This window comes from Notothenia rossii (assembly GCF_949606895.1).
Source record: "Notothenia rossii genome assembly, chromosome: 1".
In the NCBI taxonomy this organism is placed as follows: Eukaryota; Metazoa; Chordata; class Actinopteri; order Perciformes; family Nototheniidae; genus Notothenia; species Notothenia rossii.
The window spans coordinates 82,197,298-82,218,646 of NC_136912.1; the positions used below are offsets into that span (position 1 = coordinate 82,197,298).

Consider the following 21,349-nt stretch of genomic DNA (forward strand, 5'->3'; position numbering starts at 1 on the left):
TTTTCTCACATCCGTATATAATAAGTACCTTTTAATTTATTTGACAGCTGCCTGTTTGCCTAACTTAAATCCCCCTGCACTCAACTAATCAATACTTAAACAATATTTTAATTGAATGTATTTGTCTTAATAATCCTCTGTCCCCTGCATTTCTTTGACAGTGACCTACGTAAATTTAAAGAAGCCAAGAAGCAATTCGATAAAGTGAGCGAGGAAAAGGAGGCGGCGCTGATCAAGAACGCTCAGGCTCCCCGCAACAAGCAGCATGAGGTGGAGGAGGCCACCAACATCCTCACCGCCACGCGCAAGTGCTTCCGACACATCGTCCTCGACTACGTCTTACAGGTACAGAAACTCATCTAGGGGTTTACATTGAAGCACTCTTTAAAGGAGAGGTAATGAACAACATCTGCAAACGAGGTCACATTGTTTTAAGAGAAAAGTGTCAGGAGTCCCGTGTTGCACAAAATCTTTGGAAGCTTTTAAAAAAAGGCCAGCTAAGCAGAGTCGTGCGCAATATTCCTCTGCGTACCATTGCCAACAAAGCTCTGGATATTGAATTTATATGCTGAGTCAGGTTAAAAAAAATGCTGACACAGAGAGGAATGAACAGCAGCTGTGTTCGCTTCTGTTAAATCTAAAGTGAAACACAGAATCTCATCCACCTGTCGGGTTCCAGTTAACCACATCGCAGTCAATTTGAAACAAAGAACAGTAGCAGCAGACCCGGGAGCAGCTGTTGAATTAGACCAGAAGTGTAAACAGTAACCTGATAGTACATAGTTAGACTGTAAAGTTTTTTTTAACGATAATAAGAAAACTCATGTATAGCAGTTCTAGAAGGATTTTGCTACATTTTATTGAACTATTTGTAAATAGAAATGGTATCAGAATGAGATAAGACACTCATTCATAAAAGTTTTATCATCTGTGTAGTGTGAAATAACTGTCAGGGATTAAATCTTAAACGCTGCATATCTCCTTTTATGAAAATATGTTCCTTCTAGTGCTTAACATTCTCAATCAGTGTACGTCTTGTACCTTTTTTTTTTCTGTCGAAGCCAAACAGATGTCTTGTGCTCTGACCTTTTGCCATAAAAACTTCTCATTAATTGAATGCATCGGCCGAGCCCTCTGCATCTCGTCTTGGCCACAGCAGCAGCACTGATGAATGCTTCATGCTCTCTGATAAAGCAGCTGCCAGCCCTGTTATTGAATCTCACTCCAAAGAAACAGACAATGCTCTATGGACACAGTCCTTTTTAAAATTAGATTTAGAAAAGAAACCCAAAAGCTGGTTGAAAATAGGTTTGGCAGTCTGCCCCAGCAGCCCACTGCGTAATCACTCTCCAATCAAATGAAGCCTGGCTGTGAGAAATTAGTCGAGTTTTTTATCTTGCATGTTAGTCATGTTAATCTATAAACCCAGCAGCTAGCACAGCTGATTTAAATTGGTCTCCTTTTAAAGTTTCACTTTTGGGTTGTGCTGTCAGCACTTTTGAAATACTGCTAACTTCTGCAACTCTGCTTTCAGGAAACATTTCAGACAGATTTTACTTTTTTTTTTAAATCTTCTTTTTAGATTGTATGTGTGGCATTTTTGCTTAATTATACAGCGCACAGTTTCCAGTGACATGCAAGATGGTAGAGGGAGAAGAAAATATATGTGAGAGGTTGTAAGCTAGACTTCATGACATTTAAAAAATGGAGCATTTCTCTTTACCCTACTGGGCCACGTTGAGCTAGATCATACAACGCTGACCTTTTAAACATCGGCCTGACTTTATTGAATGTTGGTCAAGCCTAAAAAAAAACACGTCTAAATGTAATGAATGATTTGAAAACGCATCGACTTCATGCAGCTGTAACTTGACACCCCTGACATACGAACCATTAATACCATACACAGAAAAGCAGAAGCAACGATTACACCCAGTAGAGAAAATGGGAGTTGTTCATCTACAAAATTGAACTAACAGGAAATTGCCAAATAATTCAAAAATGTAAGCCTTCATGATTTACAACCACTTACCAACAAATTGCTCATAAATGTAGCTTTTGTAGGTTGACACCATAATGAACTTTGCTGTTTTAACAACCATCATTTATAGGTGTCATTCAAGACAAAACTACTAATTGTCTAATTGACTGTAATCAAAAGAAGGAGGGGGCTTGTAAAGTGTTGATGCATCGTCCTCTGGGTATATGTTACATCTGTGTATAAACACCAAGTGTGGTTAGGGTTGTCAAGGAAAATGGCCTCACAATCTACATCGGAAACCATATCGATGGCCACAGCAAGGATTTCAACTTTTGTTCATCACATTTTGAAGCTGCTATAACCACAATAAAATAAAAATAATGTGACCCAAGTTAGTCTGTAAGCATGAGTGTTTTTCAGAAGCTTCCTCACGTTCTATCGTAGCTGTATGCATGCACCATGCCCAGGCGATGACTCTACTCTTGCGCAGTCATTAGTACCCCATCAGTCAAAATTAAGCTAACTAGCTCACTGGCTGTACTTACAAGCTGACATAATTGATCTCCACTCTGAGACATTAACCTAAGATAAGTTCTCCGGACAGATGAGCAGCACAGAGCTAATTAGCTGCAGATGAAGAGGAGTCTGCTTCAAACACACAAGCAGAGAGGGAGACGGGAGGCCATGATAAATGCAGCAGGATACTGTTGATGATATGTGAGACAGGCTACCACAGCATCCCTGAGTTAACACGGGACATTGAGCTCCTCCTAGTGTCGGTACGAGGAACTACGGTCCAGGAAAGCTTGGGGGCATTTTCTTCTGCTTCAGTTCAACTCATTTCATGCTCGCCTACTCTCTTTCATTTGTCCTTTTCTCTGGAAGTTCTTTTTTTTAATGTTAAATCTCACCTCATTTCCCCTTGTGTCCTATGCCCTTTCTCTGTGTTCTTCTTTGATATCGTCACTGTTGATTAGGTTGTATTTCCTTAGTTTGGTGTTGATGTTGTGCATGTTGAGTTTCATCATAAATATGAAATCCTTTCTACTTCTTACAGTTCTGTTTTTGTTCCTTACAGATCAACGTGCTACAATCAAAAAGAAGATCAGAAATCCTGAAATCAGTGAGTTTACTTTTCTTACTTCTCAAATGATTGATGCAGCATCCCTTCTGGCTCTCTTAATATTCACAGTTTGCTCTCCACAGATGTTGTCCTTTATGTATGCCCACCTGACGTTCTTCCATCAAGGATATGACCTCTTCAGTGAACTACAACCTCTGATGAAACAGCTTGGAGGACAGGTACTGTACAGGCAACAGCACGCACGCACGCACGCACGCACACACACACACACACACACACACACACACACACACACACACACACACACACACACACACACACACACACACACACACACACACACACTCACACTCACACTCACACTCACACAGGCAGATGCATATGTGTATCCGTTAAGAGGTTTTGAATGTCACCAAAAAACAAAAGCGTCAGCAGCAAATATATATATATTTATTATATACTTTTACATTTCTTTATTTTTAAGGTGAACCCTTGATTTTGTCAGCAAGTAATTCATTTAAAGTGCTCACAATTTAGTTTGCCTTTTCCCCTTTATTTTAATTAAACAATTTGTTTAAATCCAAACATTAACTTAGTCGGGGACATCCGGCACTTGCAATGTTATTATAACATTCTGTATAAACTTTTGCAACACAAGCAAATGTTTATTTCAAGCAGAGGAGCGGAATAATTGTTAGCTAAGTTTAAATACCAGTGCGGTGTCAAGGGTAAACACTTTTTATTATCTAGACAAAGACAATGTTGTTTAGAACCTAAAACATGTTCATGTTCATTAAGAGCTTAAAGTTAGTGTTTCAAGTGCAGACCTCGAAATGTGACTTCATCCATCTTCTGAGTTTGTACACAGTGGGTTTTCATTTTCATCATTAGGAAGCAGTACAACTGCCCTTTGACCTCCAGACGCACTCTTCCTTTGTGTTTGTGTTCCTACCCTCTCAGTGTGGGTTTACTGCTATCTTTTCGCCAACTGATACTTTAGCTCTGCGAGTGTTTGTGTGCACCCTCTGATAAACAGAGCCTTCCCTCTGAGCCAGAGGATGGCCCAAATGTGACTTTAAGATGATTATCGCAGTTGAGCTGCTCTTACAGTGAGTAGGAATGAGGAAGAAAGCAAGGGGGCTGGAAAAGTATTTTTCTCACTGTCAGTCGCATTGACGGTCAGCTGAGCAAACACAGCAAATAAACCTCAGATTGATTTTTGGAGGTTTTGGAATATAATCTCTGAGACTTGAGCAGTAGAAGAACCGGAGGAGACAAACTTGTTTCACAAAACTGGGTGAAAGACAAAGGAAGAAAGGAGACCAGTCACAGAGCTGGAGAGGAGCAGAAGATTAGAGGGCACTTCTTAGAGAAAAGTCTAGCTTTGAAACATGTTTTTGTGACGGTTTAACCAACAACAAATCGAAGAAGGAAACAAACAGTATTTTTAATTTGAGAAACAGAAACATTTGGGAGCCAGATCTGAAGAGGTGGGACAGTGGTCCCCTAAATTGGATCAGAGGAAAGAGGGATTTCTACCCTTCATGTTCTGGAGTTAGAACCATCTGACGGTTGGACGATCCAGAAGTTGACAGACAGAACCAAAGAGTGCTGGGAGAAGAACATCGGGAGGAGAGGACCCACTTTGAAAGCAGATTGTAGGAAGGGATAAGAGGCGGAATGTAATCTTCTCAAAGGAAAAGTGATTGAAGTGGAATGGAGAGACATGGACTGTAAGCCTGCCACACTCAAAGCACAGCGAGGGTTGTGTGAAGAAAAAGGAAGAGAAGTGCAAAAGAAAACAGATCGTGCAAGGAGAGAGGGAATGAGAGATGCAGCTGTATATAAATGCGTTGTGGGGATCGTAAGCCTGTCGCACTGAATTTGGAATAGTGCAAAACTTAAAGGAGAGGAAGAATAGAGGCCAAGCTGTGGGAAGCAGCGACAAGAGGATTGTGGATTATTTCTTTTCTGCCCTCCATCATGAAGCTGAAGAAAGTGGAGAGGCTGTGCAGGGAGGTGTGGAGGAGCTGTCAACAGGTCTGAACATATGACTTGATGCCTGTAGTCAAAGAGAAAGAGATCAAGGGCGGGGAAATTAGCATTAGAGATCAAAAACTGCTACTACTGTACGTTTTGGTCTTAATTTCAAAGTATGGTGAAAGGAAATGCTTGAAGTAAAATACAAATAAAGCTGTTTTTTTTACCCCAGCTTGGTGTGAATATAGTTGCATTGCATGATATTTCTGCAATGTGTTTATGCTTGGGAACTGTAAGCCAACTTATAAATACAAAATAAAATGATTATAAATATAAAGGTAAGAAATGGTGGCCAAAAACTTGAAGTGAATTCAGTTTTTGAAGTTACACATAGTAATGTAGTTGCAGAAAACCAAAAGTAAGTGTTTGTGCTTGTTTGGGAATTAGTAACAAAGCTAGTATAAAGAGCAAGACAAAAAAAAGTCAAAAGAGAAAGAAACAAGTAAAGACTAATCGATCAAGAAAGTGATAGTAATAATATTATTATTAATCCAAATCCTGTCTAAGATAAAAACGAAACCGGCTGGAGATCCTTTAAGGAGGTTTTTGAATGACCAATTTATGATTCATGTCAAATGTGCCACTTTTTCCATTGTAGCTTTTGGAAACAGCTGGACTTTGTCTAAATATCAAATAATCAGCTGATTGCATCGTTCCATGACACAAAGCCTCAGGGCTGCACATGTTTTGAGTGAACATATTCATTCAAAAGGATGTTTTGTATCTTTTCCATGAATCATGCAGCTTGTCAGCATGGGGTAACATGTCGGGACAGATCTGAGCAATGTGACCCGAATTCTTCCGTGTGGTCTGTAGGAGACAAACAGAGTGAGACATCTGAGGCAATTGTCTCCGCTGACATTGTCACTGGGGGCTGCATAGTAAGATGGATAAGACGTTAGAGGTGAGACTGTCACAAATATGTGGAGACACAAGCCCACACACCTGCCTTTGTAGATACAGTAAAGCAGATAGATGGTCTGGACTGGACTAGTTGTCACAATGGGACGGGGAAAACATTTCCCATCTGATGTTATCAGCCTCTCGCTCTGACGTCCACCCATTTCCTGTCCAAAGAAAACAAAAGATTTGGCTCCCACAAATTCTTCTATGAAATTATTTGATTACAGCATTTTTCTGATATTTTCTATATTTTGTGATAGAAAAAACATTGAAATAATAATAATAATAATAATAATCCAAAAAGTATAGGTTTCAAAATCTTAAAAGGCTTTTGCAGCACCAGAAAGGAAATACAATTCCGCCCTCTTCTATCTCATTTTCCCACTGACTTCTCTGTTAGCCATTAGCATGAATTGCCATTTAGCTGGAAGTTGTGGTACAGTATCTAGTGTCTATAAATCTACAGCAACCATTTAAAGCATATAAGGAACAAAGCTTAGCTGTAGTAAACATGCAACATCCCGCCTTTAACATGCAGATAATGAATCTTTTGTGTTTAAGCCACTAGTCACGATGCTTAAGGTCAGATTGCAGCCACAGACTATCAAGCGGTAGAAATTCACTGCTTTAAGGCAAAACAACACATTTTCACCGCTATGACCTCCACCAGATCATTTAAGTCTTTTTTTAGATTTGTTGCCTTCTTCCCAAAAGATGCTTTGTACTCCTCTGGTCTGCATTCGATGGTTACTCGAGGAGAATCAATCATGCCCCATCCAATTTCACACATGATGAAGCCTCCACAGCACGGTCCATTTTGTTTAGAGAATGCCTGTCTTCTCTCGCTGTGGCCTCTGGAAAAGTTATTTATCTGCTGGAATCAATCGTGCTCTCACAAATGAAAAGGGGAATGAAGTGTTGGTGCACACTCACTTATATACACACCTTTCAAGTGGAGACGAAAGAGAACGCTTTCATTGTAATGGCCCCGTGTTAGATTGTACGACCTTTACACACTTTATACTGCTTTCTCTGTGATTGTAAAAAAAATTAGACGTTCATACTTTGCCCTGAAAGAAGAAGAAATGTAACATGAACGCATCAAAGCAAAACATCTTGACCATATTCATGTTGGAATATGTTTTTTGCTGTGTACGTATGCGTTATTTTTGGATTCATTCACCAATGTAGAATATACATCTAAAAAAGAAAAAGGAAAACATTTGCATTTATGGTGAGCGTGACTAATCAGATGTTCTGTCTCTTGCAGTTGGACCTGCTGGTGGTGGATGCTGCCAAAGAGAAGAGGGACATGGAGCAGAAACACTCCACCATCCAGCAAAAGGTACAAACAATATGTTCCCACCTTCACTTTTACACAAAACCCACTAAGCACATGGAAACTAAACAATATTCATACTATTAGCACTTTGCACAACCTGCAAACAAACATTATTTTAATTTGATCTGAATATTATTGGATGCATTTGCTTTATAAAATGGTGAAAGACATTGAACAATGTTTCACAGAGGAGTAAAGAAACCAAAACATATGAATAATTAGGAAGCTGGAATTACTCCAACTGATACATTGATTATATTAAGAGTTGTCCATTATTCTAATAGTTAGCAGCTAATCCATTACATTGTGCACCTACCACACAATACAACATCATTTATATTGCTTAATATGCAACATCATGCATAGGTGCACAATTGTGAATCATAAATGACAACGTTATCCTCCTTTCCTTTCCTAGCAATCTGAAAAACACAGAAACAAAAACACACACACACTGACTCAACAGAGTGTGCTCAACAGGGCCAGGCTACTCTGAGCCTGGATTTGTCTCGCATGTTTACAGACCTTATGACTGTTAGATCCCACAAAGCCTTGGTCATTGCAGGATTTAGCTTCTACCCCACCTCCTCTTGTGCTCCTTCTTCACTACAGCCACCGCTCCCCTGCACTGAGCTCTCTCTGAACACTATGCTAAGATATTACAAGCCTCTGGTACAGTAAAGGTCTCGGGATGAAAGCATTCAAAGTACATTTTGCTTGGTTCATTTACATTCTGAAGAGAAATCAATTATTTGTATTTGAAAGAAACATTACTTGTACAATTATTTGCCTAAGGGGGCATTCACATACGAAAGCTCAATAGATCAATTGCGGCCATTCACTGTTCATTTGTCATGTGGGTGAATGGAGGTAGTACTCCGCCCTCAGGTGTAAGGAGATCTCCAGGGATGATCTCAGCCACACACCCATGCATTATTGACAGCCGACGGAAACCCATTTCCAAACAAATGAGGTTGAGTTTCAGATCCCTTCCATCTCTGCTCAGCACCCGTGCCAACACTTATATGACCAGTGAGCCACACTTGTTGATATATTGCTAACCAGAAGGGTGCACCAGAAATGTTTACAAGAAATAAAATGGAAGGAGGGAAAAAACCAAAAATGACATAAAAGTATCAGACCACCCCCCTTAACATTAAATGTATGTAATTGAGTAGCTATTTAGAACATGAATGCTTTCAGTTTCTGTTCATTTCGGACACTGTGCATGTTTGAAGCTCTATGAACTTTCACAGTATTGAATAAAATATAAAGTTAGGAATGTGTTGGAGTAACATCATGTTAGAGTATGTGGTGGTTAATTGCGCATAGCTTTAATTGGAGATTAAACAACATCATTAACTCCAGACAGCATCTGCCACTTCTATATCCAGCTGTTGTCTGCTGGGCTTCTGTTGACAATTGTGTTCATTTTCGTCTGAACTGTGTTCAAGTAGTACATCTCGCCCCCCCCCCCCCCCCCCCCCCCCACAACCCCCTCTGTTTGTTCTCTCCTTATATCGTTTTGTATTTTGATTTGTGTCTTTGCCTTCTCCATCTGTGTTTTCTTTTGCATCTCCTCCTCTTTCCCTCTCTGTATTCCCTCCTGCTCCGTCACTGATGGTACGTGTGCCAACTTCCGCCTGTCCTTGAGCAACTATCCTCCGCCTCCCCTCCCTCAATTTATAGATGCTATTTATATATCGTCTCGCTCCCAACACTTGCTCTTGCTCTCTCTCTTGTCTGGCTGCTTATACGCAGACGCTCTTAACCAACTGTCTTTTTCTCTCTTCTACTTCTGCTCTCTTCTTCTTTTACTCACTTCAGGCTGCTATTCAGGTAAGCTTTGTTACTCTTTCCTTTCTCCTTCACTGTCATTTCTGTGTCATGTCTGCAGCATGTGGGAAAAGATTCTGTACACGTTACTTTAACTGCTTGGGCTCCACCTCTGCAGCTACTGTAACGTCATTTGTGACAAGACCAGCGAGCCTGTTCATCACGAGATTAAACTGGGAACAAACATGATATGATGCCATGTCATAGATAGTCTGTCATCACACGTGTCCTTGTGACAAGAAATTAAGACTATTTTCATACCATAGTGATCTTACACATGGCTTCCCACCTTGTATTATGTTGCTTTTTTGTGCTACGTTTTGTTTTGTTACCTTCAGATATAAAATCAACCAAAGTGTGTTGAGTATTGGCAAGAAGGATGGTCTTTGTCCTATTTATGTTCAGTTATGTCTCAAAGGCTGAACTAAGTGAAGCATACTAATAGCACATAGTTTCATTATAACATTCTGCAATTGCGGTGGAAAATAAATGTATCGTACCGGCAAATTTACCCTGAGGAAATAGGATACACAGACACTTGTTGTCAAGGTGAGTTGTTGCACTTACAAGGTACAATGGCTTCACGTTGGTATATGAACCTCAGCTTTACAGCACAACATTGCTCAATTACTTCATTTATTATCAGGAACATGAATATTTCCCCAAATGTTAGAGGTCAAAGTGCACAGAAGTGATATCAGGCTGACAATGTTCGACAGGGCCAGGTTTAGGGTTTCTGCAGGTTTCTGTATCGGCCTTATTGACCAGAGCCTTTTTGCAGCAACATGAACTAAACAGACTTTTACACATCTCTCCGACTCCTCCTCTTGCTTTTGTAGTTGCGTTGGTGATGCAGGTGGTTTACCACTGTTGTTGTCCTCATCAGTTACTGGTTAGACAAATGTGTGAAGGTTATGGTAGTGTTGTGAAACTTAATGGGCAGAACAAGTTTATTTTATATTCTAGTATAGTCAGAACGTGTGTTTTTAAATAAAAGCCAGAGGTCTTGTCAAGTAATTGGTGAATTTTTCGAATTGTAATGATCATGTCGGACCCCTATTATTTTATTCAGAGTCACTATGTGTTGTATGTCTTATCAGTACTATGCAAATTGTCGTCTTTATTTCAGTTTGCATACAAACCTGTCCCATCATCACTTCATTGATTTAACCTGAAGGGGGTCCCGATGTTGTGTTTAGTATGCTGTCCATCTGCCTGTGTGCAGCAGCAGCAGCACTATGACCACAGAGCATGACGGTGTGACAATGGCACTAACAGAGAGAGATGTTCTGCTGACTTAAAGATCGTCCTGTCTCGTCTCATAAAGAAAGACAACATGTGTCATTTGTCTTGAAGCCGGCTATAGTTTTAAGATGGTCTGATTGTCTTTATGCAAGAATAAGCCATATCCTCCTACCTGTCTCACACACACACGCACACACACACACTCACACTCACACTCACACTCACACTCACACTCACACACTCACACTCACACTCACACTCACACTCACCCACTCACACTCACACTCACACACACACACACACACACACACACACACACACACACACACACACACACACACACACACATGGGAGGGAGATGAGAGCTTGAAGGGAGAAGCTGAGTGCACGTCTGTTAAATGTAAGTCAGTATAAATGTTTGATGCCCGGGCTCTTCTGCACAGTCTACTTGATTATTCAAGCCCAACAGTCACACAAGCATCACACACACTCACTCACTCACTCACTCACTCACTAATTCACTCACTCACTCACTCACTCGCACAAACACACTCACACTCACACTCACACAGACCGAGACACATAGGTGACCTTCGCTCAGGCCTCACGAGGAGGAGGAGCAGCAGCAGCAGCAGCAGTAGCAGAGGCAGTGACGAAAGTTTTGATAGACATACACAGCCGTAAGAGAGGAGGTGAGGGTTGGGGAGACGGGCCACACTGCTTACAGTGACACACTGCCATTGAGATGCTTCACAGGGAGACCTTGAGATAGCAAAGAATCAACTGCCTCACAGGGGAACATTCACACAGAAAAGAGGGCCCAGCCTTCATAAAATCTGTGAAACATGAAGATTTTCAGCCGTTTTCACTACGTTTGGTATCTGGTGAGTTTAGCTGTAGGAGGGAGATTGAGAGTATCTGTGAGACCCTGCATGCGACCAGTGTCTTTGCCCATGGCTATTTATAGTAACAGTCTGTATAAGAAATACATATTTATGTTCTCTGTGTGTCATTCTCTTGCTGTGTGCGACATTTTAGGAGGTGACTGAGCCTGAGTCTTTACCAGACTGCCGCAACTTTTGCGCTTGGAGGTCGACCTCCGTACGTAGAGTCACCGCATCGATTTCCATCTGACTTCCGCTTTGTAACCCAACCTCCCCCCTTCTGTCTCCTCTCCTCTCCTCTCCTCTCCTCTCCTCTCCTGCACACGCCAAGAGACTGCATTGCAGTCTTTGTGTTGATGTTTGCACCTTCATGTGTTTCCTCATTTTAGTGTGCCACACATGCATCAGTGTTGATGTGTTTTGATTATGCAGCATGTTCATTTTGAAGCCTTATTGATGTTGCCGGTATGGTCCGGTTGCTGGTTTGATGTCAGTGAGTGGTTTGTTGCTGTCCATCGTGACTCTTTGGATAAATTAATGAACACATCTCTGTTGTCAGGCGAAAACGTTGCATCTTTAAAATGTGTCAGGAACTTAAAACAACTGAATAACTTCCAGTTTGACCACTACCTGTTTTTAAATATATGTGTCATGTTTTCACAAACCCAAGCGGTCACTGAAATGTCTCGACCTATAGATGAAACAAGAGAACCAGACAGGATTTCACATGACAGCCAGGGTCTAGCTCTATATGCATTTTCTTCTTTGGCCTCAGTCTTGATCAGGGAGTCTTTCATGGTTGTATGGATTGCTGTGCTTGTTTGTTTGTGTACATGTGTGAGTGAACATCAAATACAATATTGTGGTTGTGTTTCCTAATTAAGTGAGCCATCAACTGAGCATTAAGGGTTCTGAGCTGGGCATTAAGTATTTGTATGACTTAGGAATTTAGTTATTGGGAGGATTATGAAAATTGCGTTCCCCTATATCGAAGGTTCATTTTGTCCTACCTTTAGGAAAAGTGAATGTGTTGAATGGCTGGATTAGTGTTTTCCTTTGTCTTTCTGTTCAGGAGCTTAACATGGACACAGTTTGTTCCCATTGTGCACCCAAAATAACCTCTGTCATCCCAGTGTATGTCATGATGGAAAATTGTGTGTCCATTTGAAATATCATGGTATCATAGGGCAAAGGGGTTTAAACAAAGCTTTTGCTCAGGTTACATTGAAAGATCCAAGCAATGTTACAATGTGCAGTCATGCAACAGAAGTGATGCACTCCATCAAACACACTTACGTCTCTGTCAGTGAAACTCTTCACTGTAAATATCTCGTAAAATATTTATTGTAAAGAGAAACATCTAAAACAAAGACAGAACGCAGTCACAATATTTGTTGAAGGCAAGAAATCAAAATGACTTTATACTTACTTTCACTGAGAATAGGAATGTGTATCACATTCTGTGTATGTATATATATATATATATATATATATATTTTTTTTTTTTTTTTAAAAAGGAATTGATGCCGTAATTGGTTGAGGAGAAGGTGTAAATGTACCCACAAGGACACACACAAACACACCCCGGCCCATACAGACATTCATCATGGTGTTAAATGTCACTTGAAGCTAAGAAAGCTGTAAGGGGGTCAGGAAAGTGTGACAGCAGCTCAGGTAGATAAAAGCTGGACTCACCAAACTAGATTATGTTTGATTTGCAGGTCGGTCTTGGCAAACTACTGAGTATGTGATTTAATTTGCTGAAACGGAAAGTCTTTACTGTATATTATCTGTACAATTAGTTTCACTAAGCACCTTTAAACACAGAGTAAGACGTTAGAGAGTAAAATAGTCTGAAGCACTGAAACTGAACATTAGAAGATATTCCAGTATTTTGTTAGATTTGTTATAATCTCCCTTCTCAGAGCATTCGTATCAAGGATTGAAATAGATCATAACTCCATCAGGAACCACCAGCTGTGCGTGTGTGTTGTTTCTATCTCGTCTGGTTTGGTTTGAAACGTCATTCAGGTTAGTGTAAGAAGCAGCCGAGTGTTGTTGCTCTGCAGGAAGTTACTTAAGAGACTGATGGCCGTGTTTTGTGACTTTCAGGAAAGTGCTCAGTTACTACTTCCTGCAAGTAAAAGTCAATACAAACAAAAAGAAATATGAACATACTGATAGTAATTTGGGAAATGTGCATTTTATGTTTGCTGATTTTTCTGTCTTTGCTATTTTTCTTTCTTCCCTTTCTGACATGTTTTGTTTAGGACTTCTCGAATGACGACACCAAACTGGAGTACAATGTGGATGCAGAAAACGGCATCGCAATGGAGGGCTATCTGTTTAAGAGGGCCAGCAATGCCTTTAAGACGTGGAATAGGTACAGACAGCTCAATAGGCGTCTCTATGAATACATTACAAATTCAATTTTATGATAAGGAACTGCTACAGTAGGCTGATTATGCATTTACAGTAAGAGGGCAAGCTCTGTCATCAAAATGTTGAATAAAGGTGCTTTACATGTTAATACCTCAGCAAGAACTTTGAGACATGTCTTGATAAGGATCTTTTTATAAGAATATAAGAAGGTTGAATGTAAAAGGAAAAGATGTACAGATGAGTTTTCTAATAGAATTAATGTTCCCATCATATTTGATCCTGAAGTAGAGTTTATTTTCTCTGCAACACGTATGATACATATTGGTATTTAGAACACCTTCTAGACACCAGTTCTCTCTCTAGCCATCACTCTTGTCCACACTAAAGTTATATCAAAGCTTTCTCTTATTTTAGGAGCGTCACTAGCAACAGCATGTGACTTTGTTTTTCTCCTCTCAGGCGTTGGTTCTCCATCCAGAACAATCAGCTAGTTTACCAGAAGAAATTTAAGGTATGTCAAGTGACTCCGTGCACACAGACCACAATCAAATATGCATGCGTTTGACTTCCAGCTCAAAAAAACCCTCATGTATTTTTAACGGGATGCAGTAGCTTCATTTAAGAGCTGTAGGAGCCAAATCTAATGATATCTTTAGTATAGAATAAACCACAGCTGCTTGTGTTTCCTGTGTGTATGGTAACATGATCCATTCCATCTCAACATATATATTTTTTGTATAACAACAACAACAACAACAATGTTTACATTTAGCTAAAGCTCAGAATGGAAAACATATCTATGCTATTAATTAAAGTAAAATAGTCCATTTCTTTTAGTTATGCCTTATTTCTCAATGGCGGTAATACCACGCCTTGGTTTTGCTTGGTTTTGAAAAAAGAATTCCTACATCCCGACAGCAGCTTAAAACAAACCAGTCATCTAGTAACTGGAGTTGATTAAAAATGATGGCAAAATGTAGTTTGGGATTTGTACTGTTTTAACTTTTCATTAATCTACACCTTTTATTGTGTTTTACAGTAAATGTTGGGCGTTTATCATTGTTTGTGTGTTTGAGTAAATAGTGTTTAACCAAAGTGGCTGTGCTGTCCCCTCAGGACAACCCCACAGTGGTGGTAGAAGACCTGAGGCTCTGCACCGTCAAACACTGTGAGGACGTGGAGCGGCGCTTCTGTTTCGAAGTGGTGTCGCCCACCAAGTAAGTTTGAGTCTACTGGAATATGTTACTGAAGGTGGGAGGCAGGAGTAGTAATGTACGAGCCTACACACACACACACACACACACACACACACACACACACACACACACACACACACACACACACACACACACACACACACACACACACACACACACACACACACACACACACACACACACACACACACACACACACACACACACACACACACACACACACACACACACACACACACACACACACACACACACACACACACACACACACACACACACACACACACACACACACACACACACACACATATTCAGCAGCTCTGTGATGTGGTTTGTCCCAACAGGAGCTGTATGATGCAGGCAGACTCGGAGAAGCTGCGTCAGGCCTGGATCAAAGCCGTCCAGAACAGCATCGCCACCGCCTTCCGTGACAAGGGAGACGAAGGCGAGGTAAAACCAGAAACACAGAGACACTGAGGGGACAGTCAAGGGGTTCTCATATCATTTCGATACATAAATCATATGGTGACGCATTTAATACTGTTTATTTATGTAACACTGATTTCCCATGCTTAAGTTTACATTCTGTTTACACTGTTTACGTTACACCACGGGGACAACGTTTCATTTAGGTAGATACTGTATATCCTTTCTTAATGATTTTTTCCCATCCTTCTGTGCCTTCTCTCTTTCTGTCAGAAGCTGGACAGGAAGTCTTCCACGTCAACAGGAAGCCTGGACTCTGGTGGGGAGCCGAAGGAGAGACCACTGAAAGGAGAGAGCGCCCTGCAGAAGGTCCTGGTGATCCCAGGGAACACCTGCTGCTGCGACTGCGGCCAGCCGGACCCCCGCTGGGCCAGCATCAACCTGGGCATCACCCTCTGCATCCAGTGCTCCGGTATCCACAGGTAAAGTACAATGATTTCTGTAGACAAAGCCTTTTTTATAGATATTTTAATGTACATGTTTCAAACAGCTGTAGACATAACAATGGTAGCAAATAAATGACCTACAATTACAAAGATTCATCAAGGATATAGATCAATAAAATATCAAAGGCACAAAGGAACACAGAAAGTCTTGACACACACACCCATACATCGAAGTGTTATGAACACTTAAATACATTTAATCGATCAAGCAGAAAACTTACAGAAGCTAATAAACAGAGGAACCTTGTATCAGCATATTTTATTTAATAATCTTCTAATTTGCAGGAATAAAGTTAATTCTGAGTTATTTTAGTCTGGAGGGATTTAGGAAAATGTAAACCCAGTGTGGAGAACACCCAGCCTGCTCAGGATGTCTTTAAGACCTTTCATTACTTTAATTACCAGGGTGAAATATTTCATTTTCATTCAGGTCACATTTTAATTAAAAATAAAAGTGTCCAGGGATTCAAGCCATTCTTTTCTTTACAACCTAGAAAAGTAGCACATCTTCAATGTGATTTCTCAACTGAGTGGGTTGAGGAATTTGTAGGATTACATAATAGAAACATTCATATTTTACATATATTTACTTAAAAAACCCAATTTGTGGCTTTAAAAAAAATCTCTGACACTTTGACTCAACAGAAGTAATAGATTTTTGAACGTACATAAATATTACAAACAAAGGCGTAGAAGTGTTGTAATGCATATTTTTCTTAGAACTACCTTCTCTACATATTATGCTTTTGTGTTTAATGCTGCTAAGCCCACCCATATACAAATTCCAAATGAACAATGCCATGTGTTTTCTTGTGTGTGCTTCTTTCACCTGCAGGAGTCTGGGAGTGCATTTCTCTAAGGTGCGATCTCTGACTTTGGATTCATGGGAGCCAGAACTTCTAAAGGTTAGGGAGCACATAAACAAATAAACATAACCAGCCTGTTTGAACTGAAAGTCTTACGTTGAATCAAGGGCTGATAACAAATGACCTTTTTGTTTCTTGAACTTCACAGTTGATGTGTGAACTGGGAAACGGAGCGATCAATCAGATCTATGAGGCTCGACGTGAGGAGCTGGCAGCCAGGAAACCCCAGCCCGGAGATCCAAGGTACAGAGCTGCTAGGAAGCATGTTGGTATTTTCACACTTATTCTCGCACTTCATCTATATCCGATTTAATTCATCTCCCGGTATTTAGTTTTCTTCTGTATCTGACGGAAAGGATGTTTTTATGGAGCAATTCATTAGAATAGAAACAGTAGGGTCTTGGTATTAAGAAACGTTCACTCTTGATGGTTAACATTTGTTTTTGATTTACATCTTTTCAACAAAATAGATTGCTAAAGTAGCTAAACTAGTAAAAGTATAAATCCCTTATTTACAAACAGAAACATCTGCGTTTTATTCCAAACAGGCACGAGGTCGAGGCCTACATCAAAGCCAAATACGTGGACCGCCGGTTTGTTCGCCTGCCGTCGGACGAGGAGCTTCGCAACAAAGTGGTTTCTCTGAGCAAACAGGAGAAGAGGCTGAGCAGCAGCTCTGAGCATCTGCCCCCGAGACCACCACCCCCCACCCCAAAACTGAGAGCCGGTCAAGCAGGTCAGTAGACAAAAAGAACAAACATAACACACATTTAACCCAGGAGTGTTGATGAGTAAGAAACTGACAATATTCCATTGTACTGATCCTGACTGTGGATGGTTTCTGGAACTAAAAAGTGTATTGAATTCAAGCTGGATAGATTTAATACCAAAAGTATTTACATGGAACCTCTTAAAATCAACATTATCTTTCGTTTTGGATAAGTCATGGTACATTTTGATAACTGGTCAGTTGATGATGGCTTTGCATATTTGGATAATAAGTGTTTTGTCCTCTTCCCCTAAATCCAATGACTGGCTACTTGGATGAGGGCTAGAATTATATAACTCCTAAATTTGAATATAGAAGAATACTCTGAAATTAAACTCTGTTTTACAAATGAATCTTCTAAAAGTTTGAAAGGTTCACAAACCCCAATGTACCACACATTGTATTCAGGATTTCAGAGGTTGGATATTTCTGTTGTACAGATCTTTAAATTCCTTTTTAAATCCAAACACTGCATCAAGAGGGCGAAGCTTGTGTCATTTGTGATTGTTGCCAACTTTTTTATTGTACGCTCCATGTACATTTCGTACTGCCATGGAGAAGTGACCCCCCCCCCCCCCCCACCACCCCCCCCCCTCCACCAGCATACTGTATGTTCTGTGTGAGCAGCATATGCCTAAGCCCTCTTTGCCTCCCATTGCTTCTCGTAGTGTGTCTCTAGTGTCTAACTTTCTCTGCTTACTGCCTTCCTCTTTCTCCTCTTCCTCAATCTCTTTCTTCCACCTCTCCTGTTCTGTGCTCCTGGATTAACCCCTGCTCTCACTGCCTACCCTGTAACCCTGTAACCCCCCCCCACCTTGCCACTCAATTTACACCCTCCACCTTCCAATTTCCAAACTCCCATGATTCCTAACGTAGCTGTTGCCCGCGGCTCGGAGGCCCGCCGCGACTCTCTCTTCTGTGCTGACGAGCTTCACTCGCTCTTCTCCTACTTTGACAACTCTGCCAAGCTCAGGAGCAGTAAGTACTAAATGCTCAGTGTTCCCCCTCCTCATCACCCCCCTCTGTCCATTTCTACTTTGGGGCTGTGGACTAACAACCCTCCATCCACTCCTCTGTTCCCCCTTCCTCATCCAGACCCTCCTAATGGACCATGCTGTCATGTTAAGCGCATCGCAGAGCTTCCCATGTTTTGTTTTTCCCGGGGCTGGGACGTGTTTCTCTCACATGGTTTTGGTCATTGTCTGTATTGTATTTGTCTCATCATATTTTTGGTATTTAGGGTCCTGAAGCATAAGGTGATGGTGGGGGTCTCCAGTTCTCTCTCTGTTGATTTCAGCCGGGGACTTGTTTGTGTACACTCTGTATCAAATATAAGGACCACCTGCTGTTTCTACCTATCGTACTGGAGATACCAGTTGATGTTCAATAACTGATCTAGTAATAACAAACTAACTCAAAGTATTAAAGAACTTTTCTGAGGGGCAACATTAGGAGCTGCATGATGCTCTGAAAACAGCAAGAAGGTGTTCCTTTTATTTCATACACTCAGTGAATGATGTTTTATTTGACAAGTCGTGATTAAAAACTCTTTGTTTTACAGTAAAAAGTGCAGACAGCGGCATCCAGAACAGCGCTGATGGGAGCCGAGAGATGCTGGCCAACACCCCGTCCAATAACAGCCTGACAGACGCAGGTCAGACTCACACTCACACACCTCCTCTGTCACAACAGATATCCACGCCTTTCAATATCTAAAAAAGAGACACACATTCAAAATGCTGTATTAAAAGTACAAGCTAGTGTACAAAAGACATATTGCACACTACCATCTATATTTAAGGCAGGACTCTGATTTAAGCTATTACAGATTTTAACAATCAGACGCAGCAAACGCAGGCTTGTTGAACTTTAATCGCACGCAAACTGTAGGCCTTCTAGTGATTTGGCCAATCTTGAAGGGCTGCTACACGTTTTGATGCCACTGTGTTAGATCTATTTCAAGACCTGAAGCTTCTAATCCTTTTGCCTAAAAAGAAAGAAATATCCAGAGGAATCCCAATCACTACAAAAATATGATGATTTTAGATATGGTTCACTATGTTGGAGAAAAGAAAGAAAGAAGTATTAGAGGACTTTCCTCCAGGAATTTAAAGCAATACATAGTGCGGCGAAGTTTGGAACTTATGAGAAACAGTTTGAAGATCTATAGAGGGGAACTGATGTTGCTTCACAATGCACAGACCAACTTTCATCTACATGTTAATTGTTGATACAAATGTCTCCCACCTTCCTCTTCTCAGACGCTGCAGAGCCTCCGGCCATGGCCATGCCTGCCACCCTGCCCCCCCCCTCCCCCTGTAAGGAGATGGTGTTCTACGAGCCGAAGGAGTACAGCTCCGGTCTGCAGCTCTACTGGGCCGCCTGCGCCCGCTCTCTGCCCGACATGTCGGAGGCTCTGGCCCACGGAGCCGAGGTCAACTGGGTCAACACGGAGGAAGACAAGAGGACGCCGCTCATCATGGCTGTGCACGGGGTGAGCGTTGGGAAAACTCTATATACTATATACTATGTTCTTATCACTCATTTAATGATTTCATTCTTGTAGATTTTATCGAGAGTTTGTATTCTTGCTAAAGAACATTGTGTGGTAAATACTTGTCGTGGCTTCCTTCCTTGTTTTGTTTTTATAAAGCCACAAGACGCCTTAAACAGACATTTTTAACTTGTTTTCTTTCCTTTATCTTTGTGCTACTTACAGTTGAAGAGTTGCTTGGCCTCCGATGGTTTGGATGATATAATGCGATGTGTTTGCTCAAAATAAAATAACAAACTTTTACACATGCAATAAAGAAAAGAGGCCTTTACAATATTCAAAACAAATAGGCAAAACTCAAATAAAATAACAAACAACTTAAGTATTCTTTCTCTCTTGATAATGCTTATATAACTTAAAGGGTAATTGGACGGTTAAAAACTGTTCCCCGACGGTTTCTTTCTAAGAGGTTGCCCATCACTATCACTTTAGAGGAGGCGCTGGTTGACTACAGACGTCACCTTTATGATAAAAACAAAATACTGGCTCTAACAATACTGTAAAACTTGTATGCAAAATAAATATTACCAGTGAAACAAAACATCTAATCTAAAATGTAAGCAGGTTTTTCTCACTGGAAAGTTTTGAATGTGTTACACTAATGGTTCCCTTCAGGGTTCGCTGGTCACCTGTGAGTTCCTGCTCCAGAACGCAGGTAACGTGAACCAGCAGGACGCTCAGGGCCGAGCCCCGCTGCACCACGCCACCCTGCTGGGACACACAGGGTGAGTCCTTCACATCATCGTTATTACATCAACAAACTTATACTCAGAGAATATTGGGGCATTTTGAAGAGTGGGATGCAACACAGATTATATGTGAGCTCGAGACAATGACCAACCTTTCTCTCTGTTGTAGGCAAGTGTGTTTATTCTTAAAAAGAGGAGCAAATCAAAATGCTGCGGACATTGATGAGAAAACTCCCCTGACCATAGCGGTGGAAGCGGCCAACGCAGACATCGTCACACTGTGAGTGTTATTCTGGTTATCGATATGATTGCTATTGATATTAATAGTATTTGTGTTAATCTGTAGTTAAATCTTGAAGAGATGTCTGAGCTGTCACACTGTGAACACACCTACACCACCAGCACAGCAACATGTAACCATTAGGGTTTTGGTGCCTTGCTTAAGAAAAGACTGACTTCTGATCGTGTTGTCAAATGTTAAGGTTCATACGATTGGTTTGGAAAGTTTGACTAATCATTTGGAGTAACGGCTCCTAAAAAATGAGCTTTAAGTCACTGTAGTAGTTGAAATAGTTCAACAAGTAGTAACAACTATCCACCACAAGGTGTCATTATAATGCAGTGA

General features: G+C 40.9%; 1 protein-coding gene across 12 annotated transcripts in view; it reads left to right on the plus strand.

The window, feature by feature from the left end:
• The window catches only part of LOC307015054 (arf-GAP with coiled-coil, ANK repeat and PH domain-containing protein 2-like), a 47,294-nt gene that overhangs the window by 20,295 nt on the left and 5,650 nt on the right, over positions 1–21,349 (plus strand). For 2 of the 12 annotated variants that reach the window (XR_013801397.1, XM_079643419.1), the window contains exons 6-24: positions 162–345; positions 3,060–3,104; positions 3,188–3,283; positions 7,279–7,353; positions 9,178–9,189; positions 11,470–11,532; positions 13,586–13,698; positions 14,157–14,208; positions 14,814–14,914; positions 15,259–15,364; positions 15,614–15,822; positions 16,682–16,751; positions 16,861–16,955; positions 17,261–17,448; positions 18,358–18,459; positions 19,043–19,135; positions 19,743–19,975; positions 20,651–20,760; positions 20,894–21,004. Coding sequence is in view for 8 of the 12 variants with exons in the window: in XM_079643419.1 (XP_079499545.1) it covers positions 162–345; positions 3,060–3,104; positions 3,188–3,283; positions 7,279–7,353; positions 9,178–9,189; positions 11,470–11,532; positions 13,586–13,698; positions 14,157–14,208; positions 14,814–14,914; positions 15,259–15,364; positions 15,614–15,822; positions 16,682–16,751; positions 16,861–16,955; positions 17,261–17,448; positions 18,358–18,459; positions 19,043–19,135; positions 19,743–19,975; positions 20,651–20,760; positions 20,894–21,004 (2,058 nt within the window). In the remaining 4 variants the exon portion in view is untranslated. The remainder of the gene's footprint in view (positions 1–161; positions 346–3,059; positions 3,105–3,187; positions 3,284–7,278; positions 7,354–9,177; positions 9,190–11,469; positions 11,533–13,585; positions 13,699–14,156; positions 14,209–14,813; positions 14,915–15,258; positions 15,365–15,613; positions 15,823–16,681; positions 16,752–16,860; positions 16,956–17,260; positions 17,449–18,357; positions 18,460–19,042; positions 19,136–19,742; positions 19,976–20,650; positions 20,761–20,893; positions 21,005–21,349) is intronic. The other 10 variants (XR_013801398.1, XM_079643424.1, XR_013801400.1 and 7 more) reach the window with 7 other exon arrangements.